This window comes from Elephas maximus, chromosome 2, assembly GCF_024166365.1.
Source record: "Elephas maximus indicus isolate mEleMax1 chromosome 2, mEleMax1 primary haplotype, whole genome shotgun sequence".
Taxonomy (NCBI): Eukaryota; Metazoa; Chordata; class Mammalia; order Proboscidea; family Elephantidae; genus Elephas; species Elephas maximus.
The window spans coordinates 25994500-26006904 of record NC_064820.1 but is presented as its reverse complement, the minus strand read 5'-3'; the positions used below and the strand labels follow the sequence as shown (position 1 = coordinate 26006904).

Below are 12405 nucleotides of genomic sequence, written 5' to 3'. Positions count from 1 at the left end.
TTCCAAGTCTGTAAGCAACCTAGATAATTCATCCAAGTTAACAGATTGAATGAATGGCAGTGATTTTTTACCAATATACTTCTCTTAAAAGTGTTCCCTCTGTTTCTTTAAATGTTGGCAGATATAATGAAACTTGGAATGAACATTGTCATGTAATTTTAGGAATTTAATGTATCTTTGTAAATCTATTTTATAGGTCCCTTTAGATGGAATGTAATACAGCAAGAGTCTTTTCATCAAAAGGATTAATGCCTGTATTATCATTTCTGCAATAAAATAAGAAGCTAAGTGGTGGAGGCCACAGACACCTCAAACCTGGATTCCACAATTCTACACTAAGTGCTGGCGTTCTTATTGCTCTGCTGTTGGAAAGCCTTTGCCAATGCGTACAAGGAACTGTCTATTCCTGCTTCTCTGGGTCCTGTTTGATGGAGGTCTCCTAATACCACTTCAACCACAGCCACAACATACTTTAGCCGCAGAACCAAGAGAGAATGTTCTCCATCTGCCAGGGCGGCGGTTTCATTTCCACCGAGTTAAACGTGGCTGGGTATGGAATCAGTTTTTTGTGCTGGAAGAATACATGGGCTCCGAACCTCAGTATGTGGGAAAGGTAATGGCCTGTTTCTTTTGACAACCAGTTGATAGCGAGGGGGAATATGCATTGTATGTTTAGGTGGATGGTTTGCACAGGAGTTGAACAAACCAGTGACTAAAACACTGGAATTGCAATCCAAGAGACCTGGTTTCTCTTCCTGACTCAATGGCCTGGGTAAGCTTTGGAATATCATTTACCCCCTGTTTGTTTTTTATTTCTCCCTGGTTATTTTAATGAAAGTAGTATACATTTAGTTCCTATCTGTGACATTCTTTTCAGAAGACATGAAGTTAAAATATGTAAATGCTATGAAAATATTATTATAATACATTAATATTCATAGTCATAGACATTCTGAAATTGTTAAGTGACAAGAGACACAGAAAAAATCACCAGGCGTAATTTTTTTTTTAATTGTGATTTAGGTGAAAGTTTACAGAACAAATTAGTTTCTCATTCAAAAATTTGTACACAAATTGTTTTGTGACATTGGTGGCAGTCCCTGCAATATGTCGGCATGTCCCCTCTTCTCACCCCAGGATTCCCATTTCCATTATTCCAGCTTTCCTGTCCCTTTCTGTCTTCTCCTCTCAGGCATAAATATTTGAAATTAATGTTGGTTTTCTTGAATGAATGAGGATGTGTGCCTAACCCCATTGAAAACACAACATACTGTTTGGGATGGGTTCTGAAATATATGATTTGGTTTCTTTATGCTTTATAAATAATTTCTTCATTATCTGTTTGCAAGCTATTGATGAAGCTATTTATGGCCAAAGTAATTAATGTTGGTAGCCAAATACATACATTTTAATTTCTAACACAGCACACAATATGTATGTCTAATTATAAGTTTACAAAGATTTTCATTTTCTTCACAAAATAGTTGAAGACTGTCTATTTCAGCACATATCTGTTTTACTGCTTGTTTTCTTACATAAAAAGTTTGGCCCATGTCTGGAATAAATAATTTTATCTACCCTGCCAAGAAATACTTTCCTCCAAATTCATTTTATTTGAATTTTGTTAACTTTTTTTTTTAATTTTCAAAAGATTTTGACATGGGTTTTAATGAAAACATATATATTTGGAGAGTGTTTCAAATAAAGCCAAAGAGAAAAATGGAAATACCGTTGGAAAAGAGTATTAGGAAGCTGACATAGAAGATTATGACTCTTGGCCATTAAAGTCCTTAGAGCTCTCTGACAGCCTAAGCTAAAGAGAATACAGTGAGTCTTTTAATTCAAATATTAGGTCAACAGAGTCATTTCCATTTGAGATCTACATTATTTGCACTATAGTTTTTGAAGTTTACCTTATAAAACTTTATTTAAGAAATATCAAATAATATCGTGGAAAAGGTTTTCGGTCACAGATCTGTTGAAAATTACCACGTAGACATGTTTTCTGCTAGGATGTATGAGGCCCTGGGGAAATATCTTTTTGGCGGGGTACCTCTTCTATACATGAAATTTGATTTAACCAAAATCAGCCTGTAAGTACCATTTTGACAGCTCAATTTCTAGCTATCCTGCAAAAGAAGTACAGCATCAGTAAGTAGGTGAAATCTAATTGCTAGTTTACCTTCTAGGAACTAAGGCCCAACCATGAAGACAAGTTCTGGAAATTCATGGGTCATCTGGTCAACCCATAGACTGAGTCGAAGGTCAGAGAGTCCTAAAGGGGAGAAATGCACTCTGGGGCCTAAACATCTCCAGTCCAGCCCACGGTACCCCACCCAGAAGGCATTGTTGCCCACAGCTAGTCAAGGAAGGCACAAGAAGGGATTTGGAAAATTTTGAGGAAGGTTCCTCCAAAACATAGAAGCTCACTGAGACCTTTGATCAGGATAGGAGACTTCACTTACCGGACTAAGGGTGGTACTCCACATATGTTCTGTTTATATGATTACCCAATAAAATTGTGGAATATAATAATTATTAACATTTCTATGGTGAGATCATTTTAAGTACTACACATATTCTAGTGTTTTCTGATTTTTTTAAATATAAGGGTAGAGTTTTGATATCTAAGACAAATGGCGGGGGATCATGGCTCTAAAACCCTGCCTCATGGTTATCTCAGCTCTACTTAGGATGGAAGCTAGACATTACATTGAGGTTCCTAGAAAATGCCTGAGGAGAAGGTATTCTCTATTTTATATTGCAACAGATCCATAGAATTTGGTTGCCAGAATTTGAGGTGATAAAGTTGAGCTTTATTTAAAAATATATGAAACTGACTTTAATTCTATCCTAGATAGAGAAACATCTCATTTCTCAATGGAGGCAAGGAGAAAGGCTTTATGTAATTGCTTATGAGTTCTTGTATGATAGTCCGGAGTTCCACCTTTGTAAATGCTATGACATTATGGAATCCATCCAATTCATTTAAAACACGTATCAGTATTTATAAATATTTATAAGATCTAGTCTATTATTAAATTTTAACTGTGTTGTTTTCGAAAATACATCGCTCCACATTCATATGGTTCTCGAGCAATGTATATTTGTAGTGCAAATGAAGCAGCGGTTGCAAAGATATTCTTTCCAAGCGGAAATTATTTAAAGTTTAATTAATTCTGTCTTTATGTTTTGAGATTTGGGAATAGCAATATAATACGGGGACCAATTCAAGTCATTATAAGTATATGTGTAAAAAAACATGTACAAATACTTGTATCCCTTCTTTTTCAAGAAATGCTTTGAGATGGCTCATAGAAAAGTTAAGTATTATAAACAAAATAGAACTCAAGACTAAGGAAAAAGGCAAATGAAAAATGCCAAGTTCAGTGGTCAACAGAGTTACTACTTTAAAGCTTCAGATTTGCCTTTCTGTTTCTTGGCAGCAAGAATGTCCACAGAAAACATTAATTTGCGATTATTGAAAACTCCACTTATTTAGAAAAAAAAAAAAAAAGATTTCCTACTTTGAAATCTAAAATAATGTCCTCATATAGAAATTTACATAACAGACCCTGAGTGACTTTGGAGACACTAACATCAATAAACATACTTAAAGGAACAGATGTCAATAGTGACACCCATTCAAGAAAGGCCAAACTGTGGTACTGGTTACAAAGAATATCACTTTACCTTGTATACAAAGAAATCACGAGTACCCAGAGGTAAAGCCAATGTGTTCCTCAAATAGATATTTTGTATTTGCTGTAACACCTGAACAAATGAAGATTCCACACTGCAGAGTAAGACAGAAATTAATTTTATCTGCGAAAAATTTTAATTCAAATGTTAGCAGTTGCTCAAAGTGGCCATGAAAACCTTGTATTATTACAAACACACACACTAGACGCACATGCACACACGTGCGTGCACTGAAATGCATACACAGTGAGTTGGATATTATACCAACATACATAACCTTTTCTTTTTTTTTTTACATAACCGGGTACCTACATCTGTGTAGCGCTAAGTATGTCATAGCCTAAAAACTATGTATCAAGAAAATAGTCTCAATTTTATCATCAAAGAATAATTGTGAAAATTGGGTTGTCATTGCAGATGGCCTTAGCAGTAATTATTACATCTAAATTATTTACAAGAACTAAAAGATGAAACATTGAGACATAAATAAACCCTAAGTTCAGAAAAAAAAAATTTCTTTCTTAAAAAAAAAAAAAGTTCAGAGGTATCCATTTAGTCAGCATATTTGTGTTTGAGAATGCATTATAATTTGAGATAGTACTAAGCTTTAGGGGGATAAATATAACTATGAAGATCCTTTCATTGCAGTTACAATAGCTAAACTTTATCTTGAGTTCTTCCTTTGGATGTTGTTTTAACTGATTTACATAGTAAACTTTTAAACTTCATCGAAAGAAGTAGAAGGAAGACTATTGGTACCCCATTTTAGTATCATGAAACTGAGAAAGGGGAAGTGATGTAACTTGTCTGTGGCAAAAAAAAAAATAGTAACTAAGTTCTAGAGCTAGAATTTTAAACCGGATAGTTTAGCCATGGCCCCTGGGAGGCACAAACATTTTCACTTGGCTACTAACCCAGAGTTGGTGGTTTGAATCCATCTAGTGACATTGTGGAACAAATGCTTAGTGATTTACTTCCATAAAGTTACAGCAGTTGGAAACCTGTGGAGTATCATTTTATTCTGACACACATGAATTTGCCATGAATTGGAATTAACTCAAAAGTAATGCATTTGTTTGCTTTTTGGTAGTCTAGCTGTGGCACCAGGAAACGTCATGACTTATAATCTTATAAAACTCTCAAGGTCTAACAGTAATTTCAGTTCTCTCAAATGTACTATAAAAGAGGTCCTGTGGAGCCCTGGTGGCACAATAGTTAAGAGCTACAGCAAGCTGTGGCTGTTAACCAAAAGGTTGGCAGTTTAATTCTACCACCAGCTCCTTGGGAACCTCATAGGGCAGTTCTACTCTGTCCTATAGGGTCGCTATGAGTCGGAATGGACTCCACGGCAATGGGTTTGGTTTTGTTGTGCCCTAGTGGCACAGTGGTTAAAGTGCTTGATTGCTAAATGAAAAGTCAGTGATTCAAGCCCATCAGCCACTTCATGGGAGAAATATGTGGCAGTCTGCTTCTGTAAAGATTTACAACCTTAGACACCCTATGGGGCAGTTGTACTCTGTCATATAGGGTCACTGTGAGTCAGAATTGAATCTACAACCGTGGGATTAGGGACTACAGGACTCAGGAAGGTCTATGATTATGCTCCAAGATGGAAGAATTCAAGAAAGTCTTTGCAGTTGAAGTAGCTGAGCTGAGTCTTCAAGGATGATTTGATTTTTCCAGAAGAGGTGGTCAGAGGAAAAAAAATGTGTAAGCACTGAGACTTGAATGTTTAAGATGAGCCTAGGTAGCCAGATACAATATAGGCAGAGAGTGTGAAGCCCACCGTGGAGAGTTTGTAAAGAGAGTATGGAAAGGCACAATTCAGGTATTTAGAGTAGGAGAATTTGTTCCTAAAGGTGTTAAGGTCCACAAAGTGTCTTGGTTGAGGGTTAATATGGACTTAATTGTACTTCTAGAATGATCTCTTTTGAAGATATAGCTGGAGGGACGGAGACAGGTGTAGAGATAAACATGTTAAGGAGTAGGTGTTAGTAGATACATCTGGGAATTAACGAAGGGAATGGGATGCTAGAATTGAAGATTTGAAAGTTAAAGAGATAATAAAAGACTTTAAGATCCATTGGTCATGAGACTATGAAGAATAAGACAAATTAGATGAATATTGTCCAGGCAATATCTGTAAAACTTAGTGGATAACTGCATGTAGAGAGTGAAAGAGAAGAAAATGTGAAATATGGCACTGAGATTTCTGACTTTTGTACTGATTTGGAATGAAAATAAGAAATCAAATGATGAATGTTAGATATTATATATCCATAGCGACTTAGAAGTAACCAGGTGAAATACCTCATATATATTTACAGACATTAATCTAGAGCTCAAAAAAGAGAACTATGGTGAAGAGACAAATATAGAAGTATTCTGTGTACACACGGTAATTAAAATCATATAAGCAGGTAATACTCTCTAGGAAAAATTGCAGAGACGGTAAAAGAACACTGACTTTTCAGTGCAAAGCAAATGAAGGATTAGCTAGATCTAATTAGTCAGAGGTAAAAAATAAGCATTACATTGTATCATGGAAGATAAAACAAGAGAAAGTTTTAAGCATAAGTAATGACATATAGTGTCAAACTCTATAGGTCAAATTAAATAATGACTGAAAAACCTTCATTGATTTTGACAGTTAGTGAGCCAGAAGGTGACCTTTGTCACAATGGCTTTAACAGTGCATTAGGGTATTAATGGTGCATTAGGGTAAAGCAGAAGGATATACATAATATGGTTGAATGGTCTGTCTAAAAGAAATTACCTACTTCTTTCTCTAAAGCTTAAAGAATGGAGAAAGGAATGAGTACAGCCAGCAGGCACCATTTCAAAAGTATACTGTTTCAAAAGATGGGAGGTGTTAGCGATTGAGATCTTCCCTATGGAAATACTCATTTTGACCTAATTGCTACACACACACACACACACACACAAAATCAGTGACTGACAGAAAAAGGTGGCTGGGTTGTCAAAAGAAAGAAATGCCAGTTTATTCTTAGGACTTAAGGGAAGTGACTTTTGAAAATATTTTCAGGTGATAAAACCAATCAGCAATGTGCAATTTTATTCACCAGCAAGGAGAGGCCCAAGGAAAAGAGAGAAAAAGAAAAAAAAGTAGATGATTGGATGGATTCAATACTGAAATTTTACATGACAAGTGTGATGGAAGAGAGAGTAGGATTCTGGCTAAGGAAAAGTCCAAGAGAAGCCAAGGTGGAACTACAAAAAATGAAGTTCCAAATAGGATCACTGATAAAAAAAAAATATGGTTTTATCCATATGTGAAAGACAAGGTAGTGGCGATGGAAATTTTGTAATCACATGTGGAATTTGATTTTGAATTAGTAAAGCAGAAGCAGCAAACAAAAGGAGAGATAAGAAGATAACATTTATAAAATACAATTGCTTTACACAAATAAAAATAGACTAACATTCATAAAATAGCTACAAATGCGTTGCAAAAACAATAAACCTATTTAGAGGTTTATTAACACAGTATTAGGGTGACATTTTGATATTTTGGAATGAACATGATGTTACAAATTTATACTGACATACTTCTAAGATACTTTTCATAGCTCAAAAATGTGTATCTTTTTTTGGTTCCCGAGCAATGTAGCTTTTGAGAAGCCCATATTCCCGTTTCATTACGCAATTTACTCCTGAAGCGTGAGTGTTCAATATCAGAGTGATCCCTGTTCGCGTGAGATTCAATGTTCAGGTAACCAACTCAGTCTTCTAAGAAGTCTGTCACAAGCTGAGTCTGATGTATTACATCCCTGCCATTCAGATATCACAGTTACAAGTTGATAGAAATGGGAATGCTCACATCCTATTTTATTGAAAATGCAGAGAAAAGGAAACGTTGCTATCATGTGGGTATTTAAAATCTTAAGCATCCCCTTGACTCCTTCCTCATTTACATGCCTGAGAAGCTTTACAGTAGGTTCAAGGGCCCTAAATCAAGGTCTTTGTTTTCTTTTTTTTTTTTTTTAATTGTGATTTAGGTAAAAATTTACAGAGCAAATTACTATCTTATTAAACATTTAATATGCAAATAGTTCTGTGACATTGGTTGCCAACCCTGCAATGTGTCAACACTCTCCCCTTCTCCACCTCAGGTTCCCTGTCCATTTCTGCTTTCTGTCTTTGCTTTTGGGCTGGTGTGCCCATGAGTCTAGAATACATGATTGAGCCATGAAGCATGTCCCTTGAGTGTGTTATTGTTGGCCTGATAGGCCTGTCTAATCTTTGGCTGAATCTATTCTACTGTCAAAGAGTTTGACCTCGTTGTTCATCAGAGCAGATGTAGCTACCTGCTGTGTCTGCATGGGGTACCAGAAGGAACCACTTCGCCTCATTTTTAGTTTTTTTGTTTGTTTGTTTTAGGTTAATCGGATGTTTACTGCTCACTTTGGACCTTAAGCATAGCCCTGAGTTTTATACTCTCTCTCAACATGTGAGACTACGTTTAAAATAATTATCTTTCAATATGATAAGATAGTAATACACTTAAAAGGAAAATTACTTGAAGTTGAATTTGAACAAATAAATGATATGCAAAAGTTCTTGTCCAGCAGTTAATGTCCATTGAATGTTTGTTCTCTCTCATTTACGATTCGTTTCTCCCTTCTAGTGTGATAGTAGTGTCATAACAGCTGCATCACCCAAGTTTCATGTGGTTACTTTAATGGAATTGCAGGGCCTTGAATATTTTTCAAATATCTTTTAATCAATAGAAGAATCACGACAACCAGAATTTATAAAATAACATGGAAACTGTTAAGATTTAACCGCTGTGTTTTTATTTTTCTCTTTCTCTCTTCCATCGTTGTTCTCCTTCTCTTGTCCCACCTCCTGCTTGTTCTTTCGTCCTACCTCTATCTCTCACGGCCTTTCTATTCTTTTAAACGCTTTTCTACATCACCAGGGTCGTATGCCTCATTATGGTTATTTTAAATCTATAGTAAGGAGTCAGGAGTCTTTGATTCTAGTTTCAGGTCTTAGAAAATTAACCATGTGAAAGCACTAAAGCATTTGTGTGTCAATCCATATCACTAATCGTGTGGTAGGATATCACACACCCAGATTCAACTATCGCCAGTAGTATGTGCAATTGCCACAAGCTACACGGTGCACTTGATATGTCCGTGGTGTGTGTGTGTGCTTCAGAAATCTCCCCTGTAAAATACCAGCTGGATATTTGAGAAAACAGTGTTCTCTGCGGGCTAAGACTGTTGAACATCTCCAACACGTATATTATACCAGCTGACATGAAACTGGCTCCAGTAGAGTAACTGGAGAAGAACCCTGGAAGAGGTTGCCTATGTGGAAAGACAACACAGATAAATAGGGAGTGCAGTCGTGAGCTGGATGATTCAGAAGATTTCCAATGTGATGCTCTTATCTTCAAACAACGTGGAATTTATGAACACATACCACGGTCATGCCACTCAAACCTATACTTGAAATATGAATGGGTTCTTTTTGTACAATTTAAATATAGCCTGTGTATGTCAAAGACATCACTCTCTTTTCTGACTCAAACATTAAAACCATTTTCATAGAAGGCACTATCTAGCTATCTATATATATTTCTTTGTTCATGAGGCATGATATAATGCTACTGACATTTAACCACTATGACTAACACATAAAATTACTGTTATAAAGCCATATTATTCCTACTTCTGGAATTTCTCGTACATATCGCAGAAAGGGAGCTTCCAACATAATATATATTCATGTAACAACCTTAGAATAGACTTACAGCACACCCGTTGCCATCAAGTCGTCTCTGACTCATAGCACCCCTATAGGACAGTGCAGAACTACCCCACAGAGTTCCCAAGGAGTGGCTGGTGAATTCAAAACGCCACTCTTTTTTGTTGGTGGCTGTAGCTCTCAAGCACTGTGCCACTTCATTATTAAGGAATACAATTGCTTTTTGAAGTTGTGGTTTTATGTCTACAGCCAAGAACTTGTGAAGTTAGTCTTCCATAGTTTCTTGAATGCTGGAAGAAGACATGAAGTTTCTGGGTCAGAGAAAAGGGATTGTATTACTCACAGCACAACAAGCAGTATGAGCGTCAGCATATTTGAGTCCGTTCCCCTTTACCTGAAGTACCATTCTCCAAAACGCTGTTTTGAAAAAAAAGATACTTAGACCCCCCTCATGCAAGACATATAGGAATGCGAAAGATCCATGGAGAACTGTCTCCCAACACAATATAGTGCAGTGACTTATTGAAGCAACAGCATTATAACGTAGTAACTTAGTGAAGTTGGAAGAAATTCCAACACTTTCTTCTGACAGGTAACTGAATTGCTATGTCAACAGTCAAAACAGGGCTCTCTCTCCCACTCTCGCTCTTTCTCTCAGGGGTGCATGTGCTGTGTGCACACACCCACAACATATAATTGCAGTGTTTCAAAACTCCTATGTTCTAAATATTGCTCTCAGAATTACCAAAGATGGGTGGAAATGAATATATGAGGAAATGTCTCAAGTCTTCTTCTGGGATTTCTCTTCCTCCTGGGCCCCAGTGATATTGGTTTCCACAAATTAACCATCTTCTCATTAAGTATAACGTATTATTTTTTAATCTAAGTGATACAGAACTTATCTTTCAAACATTGAATATAGATAATTATTTTTTGCTTTTCCACAATTGTACTGATAATCTCATTCCTTGATTAAAAATGTAAGAACTACTCTTTAAAAAAAAAAAATATTGATTTAATATAATAAGGAGCAGAGATTTCATATGGATTTAAATTTATGTTTATTTTACTGAGTATTCGGCACTATTGGATTTTTAAATAGCCTGAGCGAGTCCATAAAAAATTATAGGTTTTTATGATATTTTCAGCCATCTCTCGTAAAGAATATGAGATTGTAATTCAAAATGTTGTGCTCAAAGTGGTGGGAATTAAAAGTGCAATGATAGTTTTGTCTAATATGTTAAGAGTTGTAAATACATTTCTAAGCTTAGTAAACTTATAAAGGGAACCATGAATTGGTAGCATTAGAAAGATGAAATTACAGTTGGGTAAATATAAAACTTGTCAGCTACTTTTTCTTTTTTAATTGTGCTTTAGGTGAAAGTTTATAGCTCGTTAATTTCTCATACAAAAATGTATACACACATTGTTTTGTGACATCAGTTGCAATCCCCACAATGTGACAGCACACTTCCCCTTTCCACCCCAGGTTCCCTTCGTCCGTTGGACCAGTTCCTGCCCCTTCCTGCCTTGTCATCCTGCTTCTGGAAAGGAGCTGCCCATTTAGGCTCATGTGGGCAGGGGGGACCAGTTTAACTAGGAAGCACACTCCTCACGTGTATTATTTTTTGTTTTATAGTCCTGTCTAATCTTTGTCTGAAGAGTGGGCTTTGAGAATGGTTTCGGTTCTGGGTTAACAGAGCATCTGGGGGCCACAGTTTCATGGGTTCCTCCAGTCTCAGTCAGACTATTCAGTTTTTACATGAATTTGAGTTCTGCCCCACACTTTTCTCCCACTCTCTCTGGAACTTCCTGTTGAGTTCCCCGCCAGAGTGGTCATTGGTGTTGTCAGCTAGTTTTACAAATAAGTTTTAAAGGGAAACTTCTGAAGTGAGCCCTGAAGAAGAACAAGTGTTACATTTTATAAACAAGCAGAAGAATAAAAAACTGTTCTTTGAAAAGGAAGTTAGGACCCAAACATAAGATAAGAAATAAACCAAACCAAGCCAAAACCCATTGCCATGAAGTTGATTCTGACTCATAGTGACCCTATAGAACAGAGTGGAACTGCTCCATAGAGCTTCCAAGGAGCACCTGGTGGGTTCGAACTGCTGACCTTTTGATTTGCAGCTGTACCACTTAACCACTAAACCACCAGGGTTTCCAAAATAAGAAATAAGTGGTTAAAAGCACAGTCTTTCCAGAAATTTTTCCCATAAATTACAGCAGTTTGAACACCAAACAGGAAAACATTTAAACTTTCTTATCCACTAAATAATCCTGAATGATGAATTACTGAAAATTCTTCCTTTGCTTTACAGTGTCTACAAATTAGAACACTGAATGTTTTCTTTATGCCTTGTCTTAGTTATCTAGTGCTGACATAAAACACATTTTTTGTTACACATACTTATTTTTTGTTAAAAAAGCAAAAATGTCACTTTAAGGACTAAGGTGCACCTGAGGACCCATGCTTCCAATGGCCTCATATGCACGCAAAAGCTGAGCAATGAATACAGAAGACCAAAGATGAATTGACGCCTTTGAATTGTGGTATTGGTGAAGGATATTGAATATACCATGGGCTGCCAGAAGAACAAACAAATCTGTCTTGGAAGAAGTACAGTCAGAGTGCTCCTTAGAAACAAGAATGACAAGACTTTGTCTCATATACTTTGGACTTGTTATCAGGAGGAATCAGTCCCTGGAGAAGGACATCATGCTTGGTAGAGCAGAGGGTCAGTGAAAAAGAGGAAGACCCTCAACAAGATGGATTGACACAGTGGCTGCAACAATGGCTTGAGTATAACAACAAAGATCATGAGGATGGGGCAGGACTGGGCAGTGTTTTGTTGTATACAGGCCACTATGAGTCAGAACCAACTGGATGGCACCTAATGGCAACAACATACTCAGGGTCGTACTTTGTCTCTCGTGGACTTATTCTAATTTTCTTCAGTTTGAACT

At 36.6% G+C, this 12405-nt stretch overlaps 1 protein-coding gene across 4 annotated transcripts in view; it reads left to right on the top strand.

Annotated features, from left to right (window-relative positions):
- Window positions 1-226: 226 nt before the first annotated feature.
- The window catches only part of CDH12 (cadherin 12), a 378196-nt gene continuing 366017 nt past the window's right edge, over window positions 227-12405 (top strand). For all 4 annotated transcript variants that reach the window (XM_049861507.1, XM_049861489.1, XM_049861479.1 and 1 more), the window contains exon 1: window positions 227-613. In XM_049861507.1, the coding sequence (XP_049717464.1) occupies window positions 383-613 (231 nt within the window). In that variant the 5' untranslated portion in view covers window positions 227-382. The remainder of the gene's footprint in view (window positions 614-12405) is intronic.